The 26,154-nt window shown below is 51.3% G+C and overlaps 1 protein-coding gene and 1 long non-coding RNA gene across 2 annotated transcripts; both read right to left on the bottom strand.

Annotated features, from left to right (window-relative positions):
• Nucleotides 1-4,659: 4,659 nt before the first annotated feature.
• HOXC4 (homeobox C4) lies at nt 4,660-6,239 on the bottom strand. The gene is made up of 2 exons (XM_015850339.2): nt 5,591-6,239; nt 4,660-4,999 (listed from the first exon to the last, which is right to left on the bottom strand). Exons 1-2 carry the CDS (start codon nt 6,144-6,146, stop codon nt 4,677-4,679), a joined length of 879 nt encoding a protein of 292 aa, XP_015705825.1. The 5' UTR covers nt 6,147-6,239; the 3' UTR covers nt 4,660-4,676.
• Nucleotides 6,240-7,430: 1,191 nt separating this feature from the next.
• LOC107306976 lies at nt 7,431-21,302 on the bottom strand. Its single transcript, XR_001552312.2, has 2 exons — nt 20,731-21,302; nt 7,431-7,610 (listed from the first exon to the last, which is right to left on the bottom strand). It is a non-coding gene; the product is annotated as an uncharacterized LOC107306976 (long non-coding RNA).
• Nucleotides 21,303-26,154: the final 4,852 nt, after the last annotated feature.

Below are 26,154 nucleotides of genomic sequence, written 5' to 3' on the forward strand. Positions count from 1 at the left end.
GCCTTAAAAAGAGCCAAATCCGCTGAGCTGGAAAGGAGGAAGAGATGCTGGATGCTGCTCCGCATCGGGGGTGGTGAGAGGGGAAATGCGACCCCCCCATACCCTACAAAATGTAAAGAAACCAACCCCAAAGTGTTTCTTCTCCCGTCCGAATCTATCAGAGCGACGGCTGAGGAAGTGCATAAAACTCTATCACGGGGTAATGATATACGAGAGGACGATAAATAAGGGTTGAACGGTGGAGGTGCTTGTCAGGGCCGGGGCGAACGCGTAACTCACTCGGTTAACCCCGGCAGAGTGTTTGGCTCTTAATTCCAATTAACGCCTGAGAGGAAACGTTCCCAGCTCCGAAAGAGGGAATGCAATGAAGGCAGCCCCAACCCTGCGGCATTTTGGGGGGGGTGGGGGGGGGGAGGACCCCCATTCCTGAAGCAATGGGGGGGTCAGAATGCGGCAGCACCATCAGCCCCAATCCCGCAGCGCAGCCTCGGGGCCGTAAGAAAGTAAAGGGATTAAAAGGAGGGTTATGGGGGGGAAGGATGTAACCCCGCAAAACAACAGTGCTGAAGCAGAGGGTGAAGTCACGCAGGAGCTGAGGGTGATATCAGCCCTAAAAGCCCCCCGTAGTATCTCCGCATCCCCATTTCTCCCCCCCCCAACCCCAAACCCTTATCTCGGGGGCGATGCAGGAAACTCATTTTCGCAGCTCTCGGGTTGAGAGGGCTGAGAGCTCCTCGCTGTTTCTGTATACAAAGACTTCCTCGCTTCCCCCCCCAACCCTTTTTTATTGCCTATGGAGCCCTTCGTCAAACAACTCCCCCCCTATATCCCCCCCCACCCACGAAAGGAACTGCTGCAACTTATAGGGCGACTTCAAACCGAACCGGACCCGAAGGGCATGAAAAAAAAAGAGGGAAAAAAGAGAAAAAAGAGGAAAAAAAGTCCTCAGCTCTTAACAGGACCCCCCACCCCCTTTCCCCCTTCCCCCCCCCATCCCATCCCACGTCCCGGTGGGGGTTTTACAGCCCGATAATCAGAGCGGAGCGAACGAGGCGAGCACGGAACAATGCGGCACTGGGGGTGGGGGGGGGTTGGGGTTTTAAGGGGGGTGATGGGATTGGGGGGGGGACACGGGAACAGCCCGCACCGAGGTGCCGCAGGCAACCGTGTCCTTCAGTCCCCCCCACTCTCCGCTCTCTCCCCTCATTCACCCTCCTTCGTTCGCAGCCCCAAAACTTGGTTACGGGGCGATTTATTATTAATTATTATCATTTTAATTGGGGGAGAGGTTGAGGCAGAAGGGCTTCAACACTCAGCGACGTTATTTTTTCCTGCGTTCCGAGCCTTATTATTATTATTATTTATGATCTTTCCTGCTGTTTATTCCTTACTTACGTGGCTGGGAGCTCCCGGGGGCAGCCTGAAGGCACAGAGCATCTCTGGAGAAAAGAGGGACAGAACTTTGGCCTCCACCTCACCCTCCACCCCCCCCCCCACCACCTTTTTTTACCTCCCCGACCCATTCTCGTATAGGAAACAATAGCACAACACCCCCCCCCCTCTTTATCCCCCCCTTCACCCTCGCTGGGGCCAAACCCCACAAAGCCGCTCCGCAGCGCAGACACAGAGGAACACGTTGGGAGAAGGCAGAGGGTCAGAAGGGCTCGGGGTCAACGCGATGCCTCCGTGGGGCCGCGGGCACCCGGGGCTTGGCCTCTCCATGAACCCTCCTTTCCCGTTTACCCCCTAACTTCAATCAAGTTGCTTTCAGGATCCTCTGTGTGTGACCGAGGCGTCAAGTAAAGGACGGCGGCTCGGGGCAGTCCGAGCCCATTCCCTTTCTTTTACTCCCCCCCCCATCCTTATTGGGAAGGATTATTATTATATATTATATTATAGCCTTTTTTTTTTTCGCCCTTCTTCTTCCCCCACCCTATTTTAGCCCTTCTCTTCCTCCATCCTCTTTATTATTATCATTATCATCATCATCATTATTATTATCACTACTCTTTTCCTCTCCCCTCCTTCCCCAGCTGTGAATGCCACACAACGAGCAGCAAAGGGGCAGTGCTGCCACTTAGGACCCACCGACCCCCCCCCCGACACCCAGTGCCACCACACCCTTAGAAACCCCCAAACCATCCCCAAAACCCCTTAAAATGGAATATAAACCCTACAAAATCAATGAGGGAGAAGCCCACGTTGGGGCCGCGCTGCTTCCTCCCCACCTCCTCCTCCTCATCCTCAATGATGGGGCACAGAAACGTGGGGCTTTTTGACCCAAATTTCGGGTGATTTCACCTCTTTTGGTGGCCTTTATTTCCCCTTCCCCTCCTCGCTTTGATTTCTGGCCTATAGAGAAAAGCATTACAAATAACCCACTGGATGGGCCAAGCCTGGGGTGCTCTTTGCTGACAGCCTTATGCTTCTCCTGCCTAATTGTTCTATAGGTTTAGATGATGGTTTGGGGGGTTTAATGGGGTTTATCCCTTTGGAACAACCCAAATCCCACCCTTCTCTATGCAGTTCCACGTTGGGCAAGGATTGGTGCAGCAGGACGGATGGATCCACGCTGCGCCTATGGGTTTTTTAACCTGTTTTATGTCATTTAAAATGGGACGTGGGGAAATAAAACCCAAAATAGCAATAATAATAATTACTATTATTATTATAGAAAGAGGAAAAGGGGGGGGGAAAGAAATAGGAAGGAAGAAAAACAGCTGCTGAGGTTTACGTACAAACTGTGCGGGATGAATTACAGCCTTCGCTTTCTGCCCTCGCAGATCCGCTATCACAAAGGGGTCTGAGGCCGTGATTTGTTTAATGGCAGCTCCAATCGATGGGGGAGAGAGAAAGGAGGGATGGGGGGAGGTTATGGGGGGGGGGGGAAGAGAAAATAAATAAACCAAAAGGAAATGGAATGAGAGGAGATGAGGACAGGGGAAGGTGCTGCACACCCCCCCATCCCCATCGCCAGCCCTCGGCCCAGGCCTTGATCCCAGCCCTGGGATGGCAGCAGGGATGGAGCCAACTTCCCATAGCCAAGGGCTGAAAATAGGGGGGGGGTCCATCCCCACATCCCCCCATAAGAGGGGTCCCATCCCCAGACCCCCCCCGTGCCCCCTCAATGCAATGCCAGGGGAGCTGGTCCCCATTCCTCCCCATGCTTCCACTCTGCTCTCACCCTCCCAGGGCCAACAGCAATGAATTACAGCGCTGAGCCCCTCTTATAGCCCTTATTATTATTATTATTGCTATTATTATTATTATTATTATTATTATTATTATTATTATTATTTAATGGCCTTTTCGTTGCCTCTCCCAACTCCACGGGACCTTTGGGCGCACGACAGAGCAAGAAAACAACCATCTTCGTGCCAACAACAAGAAGAACAGCAATAATAATAGTAATAATAATAATAATAATAATAATAATAATAGTAATAGTAATAATAATAATGAGGACGACACAGTGGAGGAAAGTTCCAGGCAAGGAAAAGAGAGGAAAGCGGGCAGTGCCAAATGGGATAGGAACAAAATAAAGGGGTACCAACAAACCGAACCCCAAATCCACCCCGATAATTAAGCAGCTTATTAATTTATTAATCCCCCCCTAATATTTATGGGGTTGGGAGGGGGGTGAGGTTTCGTGATGTCATGGGATGAGGACGGAGTGAAGGCTCCGAGTGCTTTAAGTTCCCTTAACAGCCCGTTTGTGCGTATGGGATATAACGAATCGTTCTCCCCGGTCTTTTGGGGAGGGGGCTTGAGAAAGGGGTTGGTGGGGGGGGGGATTGGAAGAGGGGATAGAAGAGGGGAGGGGGGGTCCAAAAACTCACCAGGCGGACGAGGAGCACAAATTGACACTGAGCGGTTTATTGAACACGGGGACTTTGATCACAAGAGACACTGAAACTCTTTATTGCAACTTTACAACGACGGCGTCAAATCGGCCCGAGAGCACAAATAACCACGACGAAAAATCACCCCCCCCATCCCCCCCATCCCCCCTTATTCCCTCCCCCCCCAAAAAAAATAAAGATAAACCCTCAAAAATAGAGAAAAACAACCCCCAAAAAAATAACAACAATAACATAAAAAAAGACGGACTTTCTGCCCTTCATCTGCTTTGATTTGTAATGCCGCTCTCTCTCATCCTCTCTTTTATTATCCCTTTTTTTACCCCGATTTCTCAGCTATTTCTCTCCCTCCTTCCCCCTCTGTTTTCCTCTCTGTGTTACGGGTTTCCTTTCGTTTTACCTCGATTTTTACAGCGATTATTTGTTATTTTTTAACCTTATTTTTCCTCTTCCCCCCCCCCCCTAATTCCCAACCTTCGCTTTCCTACAAAAGGATTTCGCCTCTCATTGTGAGCCCGTAACGCAGAGGGGAAAACGCACCGACATCGGCCCTATTTTAATTCCTTTTACCGTCGCTATTACCCCCCCCCAAAATCCTTCAATTCAATTCATCTCAATGGAACCTCTTCCTTCCCTTTCACCCCCCCCACCTCCCAACCTTCCCCGGCTTGAAAAAATAAATAAAACCCTGAAAAAGGCCTTAAAAAAAGAAACCCGCAGGTACCGACACCTGGTTTCATGCTACCCGACATGCAGCTACAGCCCATGGGCTGAAAGAGGGGAGAAGGGGGGTGGGGGTTAAAGGGGGGGGGGGGTCTATAACCTGGTGATATCCTCCGGGTCCCGCGGTGGGGGCAGCTCTTCGGATGGAGCGGGGGCTGCGGGGGCTCCGGGGGCAGCGCTACCCGCTCTCACCTTCGTATTTGGAAGCCGATGGTCTTTTTTCCATTTCATCCTTCGGTTTTGAAACCAGATTTTGATCTGCCGTTCCGAAAGGCAAAGGGAATGGGCGATTTCGATGCGTCTCCTTCGGGTCAGGTACCTGTTATAGTGAAACTCCTTTTCCAGCTCTAAAACCTGCTGCCTCGTGTAGGCTGTCCGGGAACGCTTGGGTTCTCCTCCATTGTAATTGGGATTCACTGGAAAGGAGGGGAAAGGGGGGGGTAAAAAAAGGGGAAAATAGAGGGGGGAGGAGGAGAGAAGGGGGGGGGTGGTAAATAGAAACAAGCAAGGAAATAAAGAAGAAATTAGCGTGAATGGAAAGGGGGAATTGCGAAGAGAGGAGAGCGGAGGAGCCGGGAGAAGAAAGTAATGGGCTAAAAAAGGTAATAAAGAACTTTGGGCAGCTCGAGAGTTTCTATTCTAATAGGAAGGGGTTTCCCTGGCTCAAAAGACTGAATTATTTATGCACCCCTTACAAAGCTTTCGGAGTTTCACACATACATAACAGAACGAACCACATGGCTGAGGCTGCCCACAGTAGCTCGGCTATAAAATTTATGGTGGGTGTAATTACCCATTCGGAGTCGTAAATCCAGTTCAATTGTGCTAACCCAAAGCCTCTCATGGAAGGGAAGGATATAAAAAAAGAGAGAGAGAGAAGGAAGGAAGGGGGGGGGGGAGAGGATGGAGAGAGGGGGGGGAGAGAGGGAGGGAGAGATCACGGTGTGAAAATACGAGAGCTGAGAGAGAGAGAGGAAGACAGAAAGAGGAAAATAAAAGTTGCATACCAGTACTGACGTGGATTTTTTTCATCCAGGGATACACTATGGGTTGTTTGGATGCTGTGCTGTTAGGATGCTCGGGGTTTGGCTGGTTGCAGGCTGGAGGGGCTGGGGAAGGAGTAGTTGTGGTGGTGGTGGATAGAGCAGCCTGCTCGCAGAGCTGCTGTGCTTTCTCTGAGAGGTGTTGTTGGCCTCCTGTAGTTTGCCCGTGTCCCCTTTGGTGCGCGGCCGGGTTGCCCGGAGCTTGTTGGATACTACCGCAGCTGAACTGGCGGTCGGGGTAGGAGGAGGGTCGTGGTAGTGGGTACAGCTCCGGGTGGTGATGTTGATAGCTTGACTCCCTTGTCCGGTTATAATATTCCGGACTGTGATCTGGGATGTAATTATTTTGCGAATATTCCTCGCATGGAGGAAATTTCGGATCGATGTAGTTAGAGTCCACCATATACGAACTCATGGTCATTAATTTCTGGAGTGGAAAATAATTTTTCTCGCTTTGTCGTTTTTCTGCTCCATAAAGCCCTCCTACTAGCTGGCGACCCCGTAAAGTTACTTTCACCATGTGACTCCCCCGGCCAATCACACCCGGCAGCCCAGTCCCCGGATAAGGAACCAAAAGCTTTTGCAAAATGCACCTAAATTGGGGGGAGGGAGAATTGGGGGGGAAGGGGGGGGGGGGGGGAGGTTGGATAAGGGGACACTCGGGGAGAAGGGGCGACCTATTGAGGGGGGGAGATGCGGGGTGGCCCCGTTGGGGGTCCCCGTTGGGAGGGGGTGGGGTGTGGGAACAATGGAGGACCCCATTGAGGTGGGGGGTGGGGGCAGCGGAGTGTTCCCCCATAGAGGGGAGGGATGAACAACGGGACCCCCATTGGGGTGAGGGAGCTGCCTCCCCATCCCACCTCGCAGCCCCCCGACTTGTGTGTCATGCAGCCCCCACCCCCTTCACCCCCATCCCCCTCTCTCTGTCCATCACCTCCATTCCGAGGAGAGGACAGGGCACGATGGGGACATTGAGGGTGGGGGGGTTTATCCCCACCCCCACATCCCATCCACCTCCATTCAGCTGTATAACGGCTTAACCCCCACCAGCACCTATTCCTCTTTTTTTTTGGGGGGGGGGGCTGTGTACACGAATGATCTGGGATGGAGGAGCGGGAGTGTGGACCTCACCGGGTTTGGGGTCTCCGTTGTGATCCAGAGACCCTCAGGGACACGAGAAGCCCCCAACTCCCCCCAACCCCCAACCCCTATCTGGACCCCCATTACAAAACAGGAGACCCCATCGTGCTCCCCAGATTAGGAGCAGAGTGGGGTGTCGTGGGGGGGGGGCAATGCGGGGGGCACTGCTTTGCCCATAGAGAACACACGGGGCTCTATGCGTGTGTATGGGGGGGGAACAGCCCCACACCCACTCGTGTGCAACACACGCGTGTGAGCAGCCCGGAGCCGCTTTGCCCTCGTGATGGGAGCTCACCTGCTCGCCCTCCATAGGGGAGAAGCTCTTTGGGGTCTCTTTTAAATCGAGGGTGAAGGAGTCGGAAGATGAGGGAGGGGGTTTGGTTGGGAGATAGTGGGGGGGGGGGAGATAAAACCATAAGAGATGCTTTAAAAATGGCTCCCAGGCGTCAACCCCGGGCAGGTTAGGGAGCAACGAGAGGATGTGAACATTTGGGGAGGGTCGGAGCTCCCCCAATTAGAGCTGTTTATCTATGGTTCTCACTAAAGAGAGGGGCAGAGGAAGGAGGTGGGGTATTCCCTCCTCGCGCTTGATAACAATTATAGCTGAAAATCATCGCTCGCAGGGCATTGCCATATTTTACTTGATAACAATAAAAGTGACACATAAAGTTAACTGTTTATGTTTTATTTATTAGACTAAATGTGCCAGCGGTGTCGAAGGCTTTTGGCTGGTTGTTACAGCTTTTTATGGGGTTGTAAAACGCCATAAATCAGTCACCGCGAAATGGTCGGGGCTCTTTGTGCTCTTGGCTGAGAGTTGTGTTTGCGGTGGCTGCTGCTTCTGCTGGAGATGAAAAGTCATAATGGGATTTTATTCCGATTATTATCACCCCTCCCCCTCCCCCCATCACCCCCCTACCCCCCCCTACCCACCCTCAGCCCCAATCATCGCTTCACCTTTTATTGGGTTCCATTTTATTTGGGGTTTTATTTTTTAACCAGGCAAAAAAAAAAAAAATACCACGCCGCTTTGCACGTGAATAAGTACCTTTTAAAATGACATCAGCAGGATTTGAGGATTTAATTAGAGGCGCTGCAATTAAAGGGAATCAAAGGAAAAAAAACGAGCAACTTCCCAAGGCTCTGGCATCGCCCATATATTCCCCTAGAAACGAATTTGTGACTATATGAATATCACACAAATTCGGTTCTACAGGGTACATATAGGGGACGGGAGGGCTTTGGGGCGGCGGGGGGGCACCCAAGACGGCCCAGGGTGGGGGTTGCATTGAGGAACGAAGCAGAGGCCTCTGCTGGACCTGCTCTGCTGTTCCTATAGGTATAGGATGCTCCCGAGCCCCCCATTACCCCAGTGTGTGGGTCTGTAGTTCGATATAGAGATGCTTTGATGGTGGGGTTTATAGAAGGTGAAAGGGAATTTGGGGGTGGGGTGGGGTGGGGGGGTGTTATTAATTGATTTGTTAATTGCTCAGCCTGCCTGTTCCTTCCTCAAGTTGTAAATCCACTCGGGGCATAAACAGCAGGTAAAGCTTCCAGAACACGAAATGGGATTGAATGGGGGGGGGGGGAGTTGGGAAGTGAGAGCTGCTATATTGGACGAAGCCACGAATAGAAATGGAACCACAACCCCCCCCCCACGACCACCCCCCCCCCCAACCCTAAAAACAACCCCATCGATTTAAATATCTCCAATAAATTCCTTCTCTCCGGCCATCCTTCATTCCTCCCTCCCTCCTTCACTTCAGCCCGGCTCGGGTCCTCTGACATTTATGGTTCAGACGGACTCAACAACTTTATCCCAAGGCTGAGGGGATATTGAATAAAGATGGAGAGTTAATAAAGTAATTTCTACCCTACCCCCCCTTCTCCCCATCGCCCCCCCCCCCCTTCACCTTCCATCACCCCTCCCCCGAATATGTGGTTTACAATGAGAGTGAAGAAACAGCCACAGGTTGTTGGGATAACGATGAGGGGGGGGGTCGTGTTGGGGGGGGTGCTTAGAAGGGGAAAATCAACTCAACGAGCTGCAGAATGAGCGGATTGAAGGTCACCCCCCCCCCTCCCCCCATACACATAAATACACCCCAACCCCAAATTGAGCGGCTCTGGACGCCGAGAGGGGCAATACCCCCCCCCCGACATCCCCATCGCTTCCCACCCACCCAACCTCTATGGGTTTTGGAGTGCTGTATGTACAGAGGGGGGGGTTAAAATTTGGTGTTGATGTGTACCAAAAATCCTCTTTCTCTTCCCCCCCCCCCCCTCCTTTCCTATCGTCTTTTGGCCTCTTGTTGAAACATTGGAAGAATCTGAGTTTATTTAACACTTCCACCCCCCTTCCCTTGGTATTTCCCCCCCCCCAACTCTGTGAAATGAGTCCTGGGGGGGCTGCGTGAGGATCCGTTGTACACCAAAATGCTCCTTTTGTCCGCACCGCCGCCTCCCACCGCTCTGTTCCATCCCTCCTGTCACCCCCCCCCCCCTCCAGGGCACTTCGTGGGGGTCACAAACCGAGAGCGCAGCGCTTCGGCCGCGAGTGTATCTGTGTTATGTATACGTGAATAGTGATGGGAAAAGGTGATCGAAACGGCGATGTAAATGGATTAAAAGGAATAATTAAAGAGGTTTTCGGGATTTAGGGGCAAAGAATTAAAATTGGGTGGTTTAAAAAAGAAAGAAAAAGGATAAAATAGGAAAAAAGGGATCGCAAGGAGGAAAAGTGAGGAGGGTAAGACGGGGAGGGGGCAGTAATTAAAGAGGAAAAGGGAAAATAATCCTTTTAATTAAATAAGTAAATAAATTAAATGATGGGAAAATGAAAAGTTAAAATAAATGTATGTTTAAAATGGGGGGGAAATGATAAAATATGGAGGGAGGAGAATGAGGGAATAAAATGAGGATATAAGGAAATAAAAAGGGGTTGGAAAAATAGGGGAGAAAAAAAAGGATTTAAGAATAATAAAGGAGTTTTTAAGGGGATTTGAGGAAGTTTTGGAAGTGAATTAAAAAGGGGAAAAAATGTTGGAAAATAGGAAAAAATGGGTTTTAAAATAAGGGAAATAAAGGGGGGAAATGAAAGGAATGGGGGGGGGAAAGGTGGGAGAAGAGGGAAAATATGAAGGAAGGAAAAAGGGAAAGAATGGGGGAAAATAAAGGAAAAGTGGGGGGAAATGGGGAAAGGGAAGAAGGAAAAAGGAAAAAGGAAAGGATGGGAAAAGAGGAAGGAAAAAGGGATGGATGGGAAAAGAGAAGGGAGGAAAAAGTGATAAGGAGGAAAGAATGAAATAAAAGGGAAAAAATAGAGGGAAAAAAGGGGGAAATAATGAAGGAAAGGGGAAAAAATAAAAAGAAAATGAATAAAATTTATACGGGAAGAAGGGAAAAAAAGTTAAGAATTCAAAATGAATTTAATAATAATAATAATAATTGATAATATTAATAATAATCCGCCTTTCCCGGCCTCTCCGTGTTTCCCTTCACCTCCCCGCTTTCTCCTCCACCGTCTCGGGGCCGTTTTGAAGCACAAAAGCCCCTCTGTGTCCCTCCAAGAAGAAAAATCAACCCGCTTTGTCCCCGCCGCGCTTTGTGCTGCGCTGTGACCGCACGGTAACCTGCGCGATGCCGCCGCTTTGCGCTCCAAGGGGGCACCGACGACCCCCCCCCAACCCCATACAACCAACCACCCCCCCCACGCCTCGAGGTGCGGATGGGACTTTGGTGCCTTAAGAGGCGCTGACGGAGCGCTCAGACCCCTACAATGAGAAAGGGGGGGGTTGGGGAGGGGGCTAGGGGTGGTTTGGGGGGGTTTAGGGGGGGTTTAGTGGGTGGGGGGAACCCCCAATCTCTTTCCACTCCTCTATTCTTCTTCTTATTGTTGTTATTACTATTAATTTTCGGGCTCCGCATACGCAAGCGGCTTAATTAACTCTGCATTAATCCCCCCCCCCCCTTCGCATAAATAGCAACTGATGAGTGAGAAGCGAGGTGGGAAGGGGGGGGGGGGGGGCACTTTTCTCTCCCCCTCCCCTTCGCATTGATGCAAAGCGAGATGCTAATGTTTAATTGATTTTAACCCCCCCCCCTCTCCCAACCCGTCGGATCTGCTGTCATCCAAAGCAACGAATCGCCTAAAACGATTTTAATAAGCAAAGCCCCCCCCTCACACACACACACACACCTCAATCCTCCCCCCCCCCCCCCCCACTTCTTACCCATCCCAACGCGTTCTTTTCCTCTCCAATAAGGTAAATATTTGCCCTTCGCTTTTCCAATATCAACCACCACCCCCCCTTCATGGATCGAAAATGGGGGGGGGATAAGATGCAAAGCTTCTCCTCCATCCCCCCCCTCCCTTTCCAACCCCCCCTCTCCCTTCCAGCCCCCCCCCCTCCCTCCCAGCCCACCCCCCTTTCTAACCCACCCCCTCCCCTTAAAGGGATTCAATTTTCCCTACAAATCTGGCTGAAAGTGGCTTTTTAAAGAAGTGGGGCGCATTTTCATATCGGTTAGACAGCGTGACCTGAATTTCACCTCAACTGTTTGACTTGATCCAATAGGTCACTGCCAAGGAGTTATTGATGGGGGAACTCCATTGAAATTTCTCTCCTCACAAATGGCCTTTAGATCTTCTAGCGAGTTCAATAACTACTTATAATGTAGAAGGGGAAAAATGAAGCCCAGAGGCAAACTAATTTGATGTTTCATTTTGATGCCGGCTGAAAATTGGTGGCTGTTGGGGTTGCTTTCGGTCTTGGGGGGGGGGTTTGATTTTATTCTACCCCCTTTTTATTCTCTCTTTACACCCCCCAACCCTAAAAAGGTGGGGGGAGGAATAAAAGGTTAACATAAAATCCAGCCCTAAATCCACTATGAGTGGGGATCGCTGTGAGCACATTGAGGGGGGGTCTATGAATCTCCTCTGTTTTATGGGGGGGGGGGTTCGGCCCTCAGCACTGCGGAAGTGGAACTTTTTGGGTAGAAAACACCTTTTTTTCCCCCGTTTTCCCCTTATTTTTTCCATTTTTTCTCTTTTTACCCCATTTTCCCATTCTTTTTCTCCTTTTTTTCCCCCATCTTTCCCTTATTTTTCCCATTTTTTTCTCTTTTTCCCCCCATTTTCTCCTTTTTCTCCCTTTTCCCCATTTTTCCCTTTTTTCCCTTTTTTTCTCATTTTTCCCCTTTTTTTTCCTTTTTTCCCTTCTTTTTCCTATTTATCCCTTGTTTTTCTCAATTTTTCCCAGTTTTTCCCCCTTTTTTCCCCTATTTTTTCTCCCCTTTCCCCATTTTCCCCTATTTTTTCTCCTTTTTTTTCCCCATTTTCCCCCATTTTTTCCCATTTTATTCCTATCTATCCCCATTTTTCTTTTATTCCCGATTTCTTTTTTCCCCCAATTTCTCCTTCCCCAATTTCCTCCTTTTTTTCCCCCATTCTCTCCATTTTAGCTTCATTTCTTCCCCCAATTCCTTCTTTTTTTCCCCATTTCCCCCCAATTTCTTCATTATTTCCCCATTTCCCCCCCAATTTCTTCCTTTTTCCCCCAGTATCTCCCCTTAATTCCATCTTTCCCTTATTCCTCATCACGATCCGTTCCAAACAAACCACAGCAGCTGCTCATCTCTCATCCCAACCCCTTCCGATCTCCCTGTTCTTCCAACGGGGCTGCGGTTCTCCTTTGTGTCGCAGCGAACCGAACCCCCCTCCCCCCCTCTTTCCTACCCCCCCACAGTGGGATCTCAGCACCAAACCCCCCATCTCCATCCTCTCACCCTTCCGTATCAATCCCTTTCCTTCGTGTTATCGAACCCGAGCTCTGCGTTGGGCTTCTTTTTGTTCCATATTCGCTCTCACCAAGGCCCTACGCTTCGTTTTGTAGCGACATTGGGGGTTGAATTAAAGCAGGGGGGGTCCTATGCATCCCTCTTCCTTCCCCCCCCCCCCCCCCCCCCCCCCCCCACCCATCCCCCCCAGCCCCCATTCCGTGTTTACAACGCACTTCAGAGCTCCGATAACGCCCGGAACGATCTGGGATTCGGGGGGGTAAAAGTTTCTTTGGGTAATGGACAGGAGATGGGAATCAGCCCTTAACCCAGCGCTGAAAGTTCAGCCGGCCCCGGTGAGGGGTTAGGGGGGCAAAATGGGGGGGGGGGGAAGAGAATGGGGAAAAATAGCTAAAGGAAGGGAAATAAACTGAAATGATATGACAGAAAAAGCCCCGAGCTGCGGTGGGGTCATCGGGACACCCGTGGGTGATTCAGTGTCCCATAGGGTGGTGGGTGACCCTCGGGACAGCACCTGAGGGCCTTATTTATAGGGAAAAGGCATAGAAATAAATGGATTGGTAGGGATGTAGATAGGTGGATAGGTAGGTAGATAGATAGATAGATAGATAGATAGATAGATAGATAGATAGATAGATAAAAGGGAATTTAAAAGGGAATTAAGAAGAAAAGGGGAGAGAGGAGAGGAGAGGAGAGGAGAGGAGGAGGGAGGAGAGGAGGGAAGGAGAGGGAGAAGGAGAGGAGAGGGAGAGAGGGGAAGAGGAGAGGAGAGGAGAGGAGAGGGAGAGGAGAGGGATGAGGAGGAGGAAGAGGAGGGAGAGGGAGAGGAGAGGAGAGGGAGGAGGAGGGAGGAGGGAGAGGGGAAGAAGGGAGGAGAAGAGGAGAGGAGAGGAGAGGAAAGAGGGAGAGGAGGGAGAGTGAAGAGGAGAGGAGGAGAGGAGAGGAGAGGAGAGGAGAGGAGAGGAGGAGGAGAGGAGAGGGAGAGGGAGAAGTGAGAGGGAGAGAGAGGGAGAGGAGAAGAGGAGGGAGAGGAGAGGAGAAGGAAGGAGAAGAGGAGAAGAGAAGAGAAGAGGAGGAAGAGAAGAGAAGAGGAAGGGAGGAAAGAAGAAGGAGGGAAGAGAAGAGAAGGGAGGAGAGAAGAGAGAGAGAAAAAGAGAAGAAGAAGAGAAGAGAAAGAAAGAGAAGAGTAAGAGAAAGAGAAGAGAAGAGAAAGAAGAAGAGAGAAAGGGAAGAGAAAGGGAAGAGAAAGGGAAGAGAAAGGGAAGAGAAAGGGAAGAGAAAGGGAAGAGAAAGGGAAAGAGAAAAGAGAAGAGACGAGGAAAGAGAGAGAAATGAGGGAAGCGAGGAAAGAGAATGAGAAGAGAAGAGGGAAAAGAGAAAGATGAAGGAAGGAGAAGAGAAAGAAAAAAATGATTTGAAAGAATAATGAAGAAGAAAAAGGGAAAAAAAAAAAAAAAAAAAAAAAATGAAAAAAAGGGAAAAAAAATATTAAAGGGAAATAAAGGAATAAAAGGAAAATAAAGAAAAGAAAGAAAAACGGAGAAATACGAAGAAAAAAAAATAAAACATAAAAAAGGAAAAGAATACAAAAGAGAAAAAGGAAAAAGAGCTAGTAAATAAAAAACCAATTTTTCCCTTTTGGTTTGTTCCGGAGGGGCCCCGCGAGGCGATTCTCTCCCTAAAGGATCCCCCCCCTCCCCCCCCCATCCCCTTTCCTGGGTCCCCCTTCTAATTACGGGGGAACAACCTATGCGGGTGGGTTTGCAGGACGGGGGACGGGGAAAGGATATGGGGGTTTGGATGGAAGGGGTGCGGACGGGAGGGGGGCCCGAGGCAGGGCACATTGGAAGGGGCAAGATCCCCAGGATTCCCCCCCCCTCCGGCCTGCAGGGAATGGGGGGAAGCGGCGGGGATCAAGGGTAGGATGATTTAAGGGAGCGTTTTATCGCCTTTTCGGGGCCGTGTTTCGAAGTCTCCGAGCTGTGTAAACACGCTCTTAAATCCGACACGACAACACGCTGCCGGGTTGCACAGAGGGGCACAGATGCGCTCAGCTCCGCTCACACGTGCGGAAAGGGGGGGGGGGGGGGACGACACACTTATAGCCCCCAGACCCCGGGATGGGGCGAAGGGGGTGGGGAGGGGGGAGAGAGACGGGGACCCCCATCGTCCACCCAACCCACATCCCGGACTCTTAAACCTTTATAAGAACCGCAATCAGAAGGAGAAGGGCCCGAACCCCCCCCCATTAAGCAGAACCCACAGATCCAAAGCTGCCGACGGCTCCCCCCGCTCCTTCCGACTCTTATTTATAGACAGATAGATATTATTATTATTATTATTTTTTCGTTCACCAGAGTGCGTTTCAGTTTAATCTTTTCGCAGCGCAATAAACTATTATCTTAGTTAATCCCCACGGCGAATCCATCAAAACCTTTTAATAAAACGTTTCGTGCCTTTCCGAGCCTCCAGCACCGTCTTATTAGGGGGGGTGTCAAAAAGGGGCTTGGCCCCCTGTTTGGAGGGGTCACCCTAAAAGATGCTGGGGGTGAATGAGGTCCCTATCACTGTTCCCCCCCCCCGCTTCAAACCCGGGGGCTATTAGGATTCTGGCGGCGTGGGGAGCGGCAGGAGCCATCATTCACAACCCCGCCGGCAAGAAAAAAAAGAGGAGCCTCGTTGGAACAAGAGGAGCCGCGGGGATGATGTACAGAACCAGGCCGCCAGCATCAATCCCGACCTGATAAGAAATCGCATCCTGTGTAGGAAAAAAAAAGACCAACAAAAAAATCGAGCCCCCCCCTCCCATCTTCCACCTCCGCTTCGCTCTGCTGGGCCGTTGTAGGGGGTAAAAACCCCTTTCCCCCCCCCCTACAAGTACCCCCCGTTTAATGGGAAAGGTGAGCCGGGCTTGTTTTTACGGTGCTAGGATGGAAACAGGAGGGGACGCAGCCCCCAACACACACAAATGGGACAGAAAGGGGCACTGCCCCCCCTTTGTAATACAGCTTTCAACCCCAGCTCCGAAGAGATCGGGGTGAGCGAAGGGTTGGGGATGAGAGAAGCCCCCCCCCCCCGTGACGGATCGGTTCGTTCACCCCCCGCTTCTCCCCTCACGCGTGACCCTGCGATCCGCGGCTCCTTGCAGAGCTCTCCATTTCCCCGCAGCGAGACGGGGGGGAAATGAATTCCGACAGAGGCAAGAGAGCGGAGAGGAGCGGGCACAGATGTAAAGTGTCAGCTCGAGTCTGCAGGTAAATATTTCCCCGTTCCCTTCTCCCTCCAGGTAAAGGAGAAGAGCCAAAAGAAAAAAGGGGATTTGGGTTCTGTTCTGTCGCCTTTCAACGGCCCCAAAGAGGGTACGAAAGGTGGGGGGGGGGGTTTAAGGGTCCCCAAAACCAGAGCCCTGCAATCTCAGCACATCCCTCACCTATAAAGCAGATGGATGGGACCCCCATCATTCAAGAGAGGAAAACAGAAAGGGAAAATGGGGAGGAGGGGGGGCTCAGAACCACAACTGCACCCACAAAACGGGGCAAACGGGGTTACTTGGAGGACAAAATAGCGATTTTTTTGCACGTTTCCCCCCCCAAAAAAATGGCTTTAGGTAAATTGTCCCCAAAATGCCTTATTGGGGATTTGCTTAGGATCCATTTCTTTTGATGGGGGAGTGGGGGGGGCTGAGGTTCTTATGGGTGATGGCTGCCACAGAAAAGGGGTATGGGGGAGGAGGGGGGGGGGAAAGCGAGCTACGTCCTTGTTAATTACAGAGACCCATCAGCCTAATTGAGGGTTAGAGGGAGTTTTCCTCCTCGCATCCCAAAGCAGGACGTGTGCCCCCCCCCCACACACACCCTTAAGCTGTGTCCCCCACGAAGGTCATGGGGCGAGGCCTTAAAATGATGAGAGGAATGGGATAATGAGGAGGAAAAGGAGGGGTGGGGGAATGGGGTAAAGTGCTTTGGGGTGGGACAGAAAAGAAGCAGAAGGGATGAGGGGGGAACCCATAGATTGGGGTGGGAAAGGGGGAATTTAGGGGGGAGGATTGGGTGAGGGAAATGGGGGGGAGGGAAGGGAGAGGAAGGAGGGTGAGATGGAGAGAGGAGAGAAACAATAGAGGAAGAATGTGAGGAAGAAGAAGAGAGAAAAGGGGAATGGGGGAAAGATGGGGAGAGGGAGAGGAGAGAAAAGAAGAGGGAGGGGGGAAAGGAAAGAGATTGAATGTTAAGCGAGGGGAAAGAAGGAAAGTGAGAAGAGAGGGAAAAGGAAAAGGATAAGAAGAGGACAGGAACAGGAGAAAGGAAAGGAAAAGGAAAGGAAAGGAAAGGAAAGGAAGGAAAGGAGAAGGAAAGGAAAGAAAGGAAAAGGAAAGGAACAGGAAGGAAAGGAAAACAAAAAAGGAAAGGAAAGGAAAGGAAAGGAAAAGGAAAGGAAAGCGAAAGGAAAGCGAAAGGAGGAAGGAAAGGAGAAAAAGGAAATAAAACCGGAGTAAGAAAGAAAAGGAAAACAGAAAGGGGGGGGGGGGGGTGGGGGGGGAACCACAAAACCAGAAAGAAATTCAAGCATTTCGCCGAGGATCAGAGGAGAGAAGAAAAGCAAAATTGGAAATAAAACTCGTGTAAATTTCTGTCATGGCTGAATCCCTCCCTTTATCCGTTCGTGGTGCAGCTGAAGTTAATCCACGCCCGCAGCGGCCAACAGCGATACTCGGCTTGTAGGAAGTCACTCCGATAGTCGCACTTCCAATGAAGCCCGAGGTCACGCGGAGGCCGCCTTTGTTTTCCCCTCTGCATTAATTTTACCGCTGCGAAGAAGAGAAATCAAAGAAAGAAACCCCCCGTCCGAGAGCCGAGGAAACATTTCCGTATCTCCGGGGCTGTTTACTTAAGCCTCGGTGAGCCGCCACGTTGGGGCGGCCCACCGTAATGGGGTTGTGACACACAAACGGATTCCCGACATCAACCTGCCCCATATCACACACTGAGCGTATTATAGAAGGGATTGCACTTAAAAATGACTCGATTTGTTCAACCGGTTTTGCACCCCGCTCCCCATCCCACCGACCCTTCTTTTTTTTTCCTTGCTTGGATGGAAGAAAGGATTTGGGGATGGAAGAGGGAGAAAAGAGAGGATAGTGGGCGAAAGGAGATCGTGTTGTGTGTCTGTTTGCCTTCTAATGTGAAGGGGAGGGAGGCACGGGGGGGTCCCAGTCGCCGTTTTGGCCAAGGAAGAGAGAAAATTGATGCAACCCCCCCAACCCCAAATAAAAAGAGAAGAGAAACGAACTCGCAATTCAACTCCCGGCCTGGAAATCCCGGATCAAACCTTCGTTTTATAGAACCGAAAGGAGCAGATCGTAAATCAGAACCGTTCAACCCTCGGCCGCTCCGCACTGATGGGGGGGTGGGGGTCAGCCCCTCTTCTCCCCCCTTCGGGGGACAGACGTCTTCATACTGCCCCCCCCCCCCCCAAACATAACACCCCATTGGTGCACACCCTCAGCCCTTCCTCTCCAGCCGTTATTTTGGGCTTATTTTTCCCTTCCATCACTCAGAAAGAGACTTCGTTGGCGGTGGGAGAAACCCCCTTCGACCCCCCCCCCCCCCCATGGATATGTTTGGAGGCCGATTGGACCCGGAGGCGGTTCTCTTGTTCTGCGTTCACACCCGAACCCAACGAATCGCAACGAACCCGCACGAACCTCGCCTCCCCCTCCCCAACCCCAATATAGGACGGAAGAGACGCGAAAGGAGAAAAGCAGAGACCAACTTTCACATCGGACGCCCAAACTTCGCTCCTCCGGACCCCCCCATTTACCCCTCACCCCCTTCATTGCCCCTATAAGGTCCCTAAAAGGTCCCCCCCCACCCAGGTCCCCCTGGGATGCTCCCAGGTGCTGTTAACTCTGGTTTTTATGGGGTTTTCGTGGTTTGGGGAGGGGGGAACCCCCCAGTTCAGAGCTCCTGAGCCACACACGGGGCTGCCTTTAATGGGATGAATTGTTCTTAATATATACATTAATATATTATTATTAATAGCATCCCTTCTGTCTATGAACAGCCAGGAAGAGAAGTTGGGCATAGCTTCACTTTTCAGCCTCGTCCCCTTCCCAGCCCCATAACACCCCCAGTATCTCGGTTTGGAATGGGGGGGGGAAGGACCCACACCTTTCTTATGGGGTGAGAAATGGGCACTGAGAGCCCAGCGACCCCCAGGTTGGAGGGGGGGGGGGAGGGCAGTGTCCTTGTCCCACCCCCCTGGGGACATTACATTGCTCAGAGCATTGGGGGAAGGGGAAAGTGGGGGGGAGGAAGAAATACAAGTGTTCCTATTTTAATTATTTTTTATGGTTGTAGCATTTCGGGGCATATCCTCAGGGTAATATCATCTGCCCCCAGGGATGGAGCCCTATAGGAGAGCCCTATAGAGTCCCACAGAGCTCCGTAGAGCTCCATAAAACCCTATAGAGCCCCATAAAGCCCTAAAGAGCCCCATAGAGCTCCGGTAGAGCCCAAAAGAGACCTACAAGGCCCTATAGAGCTTCATAGAGACCCATAAAACCCTATAGAGCCCCACAGAGCCTCATAGAGATCCATAAAACCCTACAGAGCCCTAAAGAGCCCCATGGAGACCCTCAGTACCCTATAGAGCCCCATAGAACCCACAGCTCCATAAACGCAGGTAAAGGGCTTTTCCTGGGGGAGGAATGGAACACTTTTATAGTGAGGGACGTTGCACACACACACATGGGGATGTTTGTGGGCGTGCAAGGCTCCGTGCACGTGTGCAGGTGGTGGTGTTTGCACACGTGTGCACGCATGCGTGTAACTGGGCCTGGGTGGGTGGGTGTGCACGTGAAAACACTTCCCTGCTTCCCCTTCACCCCCTTTAAAGAGCCTTAAAGCCCCCCCCATTGGACCCCCCTTTGGTGCTGGGCTCCTTGTCCTGGTGTCACATAAGGGTCCCCACCAGTGCCACTGCATGCCTTATGGGGGGGGGGTCCTGCTGCAGGCATATCAACCCCCCCCCACACACAATAAGGCCTCATGGGTCTGTTTGCATTCCCAGACAGCTCACACATCCTAATGGGAACATGCAGCCCCCCCCGAACGTGAAGCCCCCCCCCAGCACACACTAAACATGCCCCCACCCCCCAAAAAATATAAGAGCAGCTGCCCCTCTCAGTGTCAGGCTTTGGGCCTGGGTGGACAGCAGGAAGATGGGGCTTAGCAGAGGGGGTGTAGGACGAGGGGGGGGGGCACACAAAGCCGAGCATTGTCCCCCCCAGCACCCAAAGTTCCCACTGAAAATAACAGTAGGGTGCCCCTATTGTGCCATATAGGACCGGATCTTCTCAGGGTAGGGGTAGAGGGGGTGTAAAGCCACATCTCCCCCCCTTCATTCTAAGGTTCCTCTGGAAGTTTAGTCCCAGAGAGGACCCCCTGGTTGGGGGGGGGGGGATCCCAGGCCTTCCCCATGCATCCCTTCCCCCCACAAGGGATTCCCCCAGCTCTATACTGGGTGGCAGCCGCTTCCAAAGAGGGGGGGGGGGGGGGGATACACAGGGCTGCTGCTCAGCCGGGACACCCCCCAGGATCCCCCCCACCCCACGGGTGCTTCACCCCGACCCTCCTCCTCTGCGCATGCACTTGGGAAGTGTTGATTGTTTTCGTGGTAGTATTATTATCTACATTTACACACACACACACACACACCCCATTTACCGTCCTTTCTTTGCAAAACCGGACTTTACCGATACGATAAAATAACGATAATCGTCATTAATCGAACCAAAACAACCTCACGGGTGTCAATAAATACCCCGAATATTCAGCTCGGGGGTGGGGTGGGAACTTAGGGATGCGCACACCTCATGTTTAGCCCCGAGGTTGGGGGGGGGGGACGGGGACATAGGGACCTACACGGCCTTATAGAGATAAGGGAGGCTGGGAGGGGATCGGGGCTTAGATAAGACCCCAAACCTCATTCCAACCTTCCCCCTTCCATCAACACCCCCTTTGCCAACCCTATTAAAAAGGGGTCACCGAACGACGGGCAAAAGGAATAACGGCAGTAAGAAAAGGCGAAAAGGGCTTAAAGGAGGAGAACGATGGTGGGGGGGGATGGAAGGGAAGAAAGGGAACGAAAAGCAGAAGGAAACTTACGGGGGTCGTCGGGGGTCCGCGCTGCGCAGCGCCGAGCTCCGCACTAAGCGGCCGTCCCGCTGTCCCGGCGTTAAACAGCTCTAAGCAGCTGCGGTGGTGGACAGTTAAGATTATATATGATGTAAATATATTGTGGGTTTGTCAGCTCCCCCAAACCATAAAACTTAGTTTAATGACATCACGTGCTCCCTGAGAGCCACTCAGGGCTTTTGCTTCGGGCCATCCACATAAATAACCTTCAAAAGTTTTAAACTAGTAAATTTCACGTCGAAAGCCCCGAGTATTTTCTGCTAATGTTGCCATGTTCTCGGTGAAACTCATAGAGCGTGGTTTGTGGCTTTTGGTTTTGTTTTTCTTTCTAACAAATCCCGGATTGGTGTGTGTGTATATATGTATATATATATGTGTATGTGTGTATATATATATATATATGCGTATATAGAAATGGAGCTTGGTTTTGGGGCCATTCTGAGTTCCCACGGGGGTGACACGGATGGCCGGGTAAAGGTAAGTGCTTTTCCATTACCTTCTTGTCTTTGGGAAGGGGGCCGAGAAGGGGAATCAAAGCAGAAGCTCTTTAAGACACCTCCCACCCCCCCAAAACCCCCCTCTAAACTCCCCCCCTCCAGCGAAATGCCCCCCAAAAGCTTGTCCATAGAGCCCCCCCCCCCATCTCCATAGGGCAGGATGAGAGGATAATGAATCACTCTCCGTGGGGTAGGATGGGCAGATTATGGGGTTGGCAGCGTCAGGGTTCGGATTTGGGGTGTTTTTGTGGTGATGATGATGAGAGAAAACACGCGTGTGTCCCATCTGCTTAACCCTCGCCTTGCCGAAACGCCTTGACAGCTTCACGGGGTAAAAGAAATAAGAGGGAGAGAGGGGGGGAAAAAAAAAGGGCTCGGTGAAAAGAGTGTGAAATGTAATCAGGATGCAAATAATAATCACGAGACGGCGCAATGATACCGGGGAGAGCCAAGGAAATACGTTGTTTAAGAGAAAATAGAACGGAATAATGAGCAATTACCAGTACACGCCGAGAGGGTTTTGTGCCTCAACAACCCGGCAATAGATTTACACAGCATGGGGAAGAAATAAAAAGCGAAAAGGAACTGATTGAAGCAGCTCCGAGCGGCCCTACAGCCACCCCGGGCCCCATAGCAGGAGCCCCAAAGGGCTCCGGTTCAAATCATTGCTCTCATTCGCAGTATTTCACCCCAAAATGATGGGAGCCGACAGTTGGGATAGAGGGAAATAAATTCAATACCTCTCCCTCCCCCAAAATACCCAAAAATTGGGGGGTTTTGTGATGTTGGAAAATAGATATCGCCGGGTTTGGGTGGGTGTTGGTGTGTCACACGTCTCCAAAGGACCCCAGTTCAACGTCCAGGAATCATAAATGCGTTCAGCCCCATAAAAGACGGCAGCTTTAATTGCTCGAGGTTCCCCACTTGGGCACTAATTGTACCCGGAAAGGCGTCCGGAGCTTCTGCTTGGAAAGAACTTTTGTTTGGAGGTTCAGGAAATGGTTCCATTGTTTCCGATGTGTAAAGGAAATCCTATAAAGTTTTATGGAGCTTATTGGCTTCTGCCAGCATTTGTTTCTCCTGTAAATAGCCCAGAGGAGGAGGAGTGACCTCTGAGTGTGTGTTTGTGTGTGTGTGATATAGGTAGAGCCCTATGCAAATAGATGGGCAGACGTATGGACGTATGCGTGCACCTCTATAGGGTTCGTAGGCCGTCGAGGTGGGGATATGGGGGAGGGGGGAGCGTTTAGAACGACCCTACCCAAACATTTTATCAGCCCCTCGCCGGTGCCATATGGCTGCAGTGGGGAGAAGACCCATATGGAGCTCAGTGTCAGCCCTAGTGCTTTCCAGCCCATGTGTTCCCCATTAGACCCACAGACGGTATCGAAACAAGATAGAGATTGGGGAGGAGGATGGGGGGGGGGGTAAGAAAGCCGATAATAATAATAAAATCAAGGTGTTCCGGGGGAAAGAGAGGTGGGGAGAGGCTGAAGAGAGCTGCCCCATATCAGTCCTGGGCCCAGCACAGAGCATTGAGGGGGTTCAGCTCACAGGACCCAACACTGAATCCTCATGGATGAAGTGAGGGAAGGGGGTGCAGCAGAGCAGGGGGTCCCTCACCAGCATCTCAACCCCCCCCTCACATCACCTCCAGGGCTGGCACCTTTTAGCCGAGCCACTCCTGCAGGTAATGTGAGGCTTTGGGGGTGAAAGGGGGGGTGAAATTCGCCCTCCCCGGCTGTGAAAGGGAAGGAGGACGAGAGAGGGGTCTCGTTAAACCGATATCCTTATCAAAATGCCATCTGCCAGCCGAGGACACCGGCCTGGGGTCTGGGGGGAGGAAAACAAATCGGAGCTGGGCCACGAAGGATGCAGGGAGCACACAGAGAAAGGCCCGGACTGAGGGAAAATCACCCCAAAAATACGTATAAAAAAGGGCATTTTCCCTCATTCCTTTCCCCCCCCACCATGCAATAGGAAGCAATACAGACTATTTCATGAGGCGGGGGGGGGAGGGAACGGAAACTCTGCCCTAAAGCTCTCCCTTCCCCTCTGCTCCCCGGATAATTGCTATTAGTATTAATTAATACGACGACGATCCTGAAAAGCGAAACACAGCAAGACCAACACTTGGCCGCAATAACCGAGAGCCGCTCCGAGACCCCTTTAACCGCCCCCCCCCTCCCAAACCCCCCCAATCCAACTTATGGGGTTTCTGTACCGTCGATTCCAGCCAACGAAACGGACATTTCCTTCCGAGCCTCGAAACGCTCCGCGTAAATCAACGCGGATTTAAAAGGGGGCAACAAAAAGAGAAGGGAGCGAATTTAAGACAAAAGATGTACGGACCGGAGCGCAGAAGAGGGGGGGGGAGGGGGGGAGGAGGAGGCGGGGTCTTTTTTCCTTCTTTTTTTCTTTGTTTTTTTTTTTAATAGATATCTCAGCGTTTTAGCAAATTCACATTCATGACGCGTGTAGCGAGAATAATGATACCAGAGGTGGGAATGTACGCAGAGTGCGAGTGGTTGGCGCGGTGCGCCCCCCGCCCGCCGCCCGAGGTTGCCCCTCCGCCATGAAGACCACCCAGGTGGAGATGAGCCCGGCAAGCGTGGGCTGCCCGTGGGGGTGTGGATGTTCGTGGGGTGTAGTGGGGTCGGGATGCGAGGGGTGGGCGCGGATGTGTCGCGTGGGTCTTTGTTGGTGGATGATATGCGAATGAGCCGTGAAGACGAGAGGGGGAAGGTGACAGCCGTTCTCTTCGAGCCCGCCCACCCAACAAGCGGGGACACAGCCCCCCCCCCTCCCAACATACACACACATACACAGCCCCCCACCCCGGCCCAATGCGGGGGCTCTGCGGGATTTGGGGACAAGTGCGGGACTGCGCCGTTGGGATGAGTCCCACCCGACTGCAGGAGGAGCGGGGGGGGGGTCCTGAGCCTAGAGGGCAGATGGGGGCTCTCACCCCCCCCCCCCCATGTACTCCCCATAGCACAGCCCGGCCGCTTCGTCCCCATAGAAGGGCGAGCAGGAGGCCGGGGCAGCAGCTCGGCGTTGGGCTTTTTGTCCTTTCTTCAACAGCTCTCGTGTTTATTATTATTATTATCATTTTATATATATATATATATATTATATATATTACCCCACAACCCCCTCCCGGCCCCCCAACTACAAACATCGCGATTTTCAGAGCGCTTTCTCTAGTTTTAAGAGCCGTTTCGCCATTTTCAGAGCGATTTTCAGACACCAACAGCAACGCGGACCTCTTTTAAACCCTCTTTTTTTTCAGTGTGTGTGTATGTGTGTATTTTTGAGTTGCTTTTTTCCATCCCCCACCCCCCACCCCGTCTCTTTTTAAGCATTTTTTCCAAGCAACCTCAAGGCGATTCCCCCCACCCCCCTCCCCCTATAACAGAGCGCACAGGTTCGGACACTTATTAACAACCTAAAGAGCGAAACACTACATTTCTGCGTGAAGCTAAGAGCGGCTTTTTGCATCGCTAATAAGAGCTCTCCTTTGTCTGACGGGTCGGAGAGGGTACGGACCTGCGGCCATACAACATCCCCCTCCCTCCCAACCCCGAAATCAGAGTGTTCCCCATTGCAGCTTACAGAGCGGGACCCCCACCTCCAGCCAAAGCCCTAAAGAGCCTCTTTGCTTTTCAACTTGGAATCTTTCTTCCACTTCATCCTCCGGTTTTGAAACCAGATTTTGATCTGTCTCTCGTTCAAGCACAGGTTGTTAGCGATCTCAATGCGCCTCCGCCGGGTGAGATATCTATTAAAATGGAATTCTTTCTCCAGTTCCAGAGTTTGATAGCGGGTATAGCTGGTCCGGGACCGTTTGCCATCCGTTTCTAGAAAACGCAAAACATCACGTGAAAAAAACAAACAAACAACAACAAAACCGAACTGGTTTTTCTTTCAAATATATTTTTATTATGATTTATATATTTTAAGGGGATAAAACGAAGGGTACAAACATAAGAACAGCACAGAAGTTTGCTGGGGCGCCGGGGTTTGACACAGTGGGAGAGCAGGAGCTTGAAATCCTTCATCCCCAACACCTCCAAGTGCTCCCTTCATTCCTTACTTCCTCCTTCCCTTCCTTTTTTCCTCCCTTTCTTTCTTCTCTCCTTCCCCCCTTCCTTTTTTCCTCCATTCCTTCCTTCCTTCTCTCCTTCCTTCTCTCCTTCCTTCTCTCCTTCCTTCCTTCTTTCCTTCCTCTCTTCTTTCCTTCCTTCCTCCCCTTCCTTTCTTCTCTCCTTCCTTCTTTCCTCCCTTCTCTCCTTCATCCCTTCCTTCCTTCATCCCTTCCTTCCTTCTCTCCTTCTCTCCTTCTCTCCTTCATCCCTTCCTTCCTTCTCTCCTTCTCTCCTTCCTTCCTTTCTTCCCTCCTCCCTTCTCTCCTTCATCCCTTCCTCCCTTCTCTCCTTCCTTCCCTCCTTCCTTCTTCCCTCTTCCCTCCTTTCCTCCCTTCTCTCCTTCCTCCCTCCCTCCCTAAGTCGCCCATCAAGCACATGCAGATGAGCCAGCTCTCAACCTGTTTCCCCTCAAACAATAAGGAAGTGTACAAAGGAGCGGATATCTCTTAGTGCGGGATCTCTCCTTTCTTTCCCCTCAACCCTGGCAAGGTAAAGGGGAAAGGTCCGTCCCTGCTGCCCTCCCTCCTCTTCGCTCCTGGTGGCATTCCTTTATTCCAAAGCTCACCCTGGTAGAACATGTGTATTTCGAGTTATTTTTAAACCCCCCCACCCCTTCCCCAAAAAAATGGAATATTGCCTTTTATACACGTTTTGTTTCTATGATCCAATTATGCCGTCATAAATTTGGGCGTATATAGCCTCTAAGCCTTTTAGTGGACAGTTTTACGAGCAATTGATGCCTTAGTCGT

The sequence above is a fragment of the Coturnix japonica genome, unplaced genomic scaffold, assembly GCF_001577835.2.
Source record: "Coturnix japonica isolate 7356 unplaced genomic scaffold, Coturnix japonica 2.1 chrUnrandom339, whole genome shotgun sequence".
Classification (NCBI taxonomy): Eukaryota; Metazoa; Chordata; class Aves; order Galliformes; family Phasianidae; genus Coturnix; species Coturnix japonica.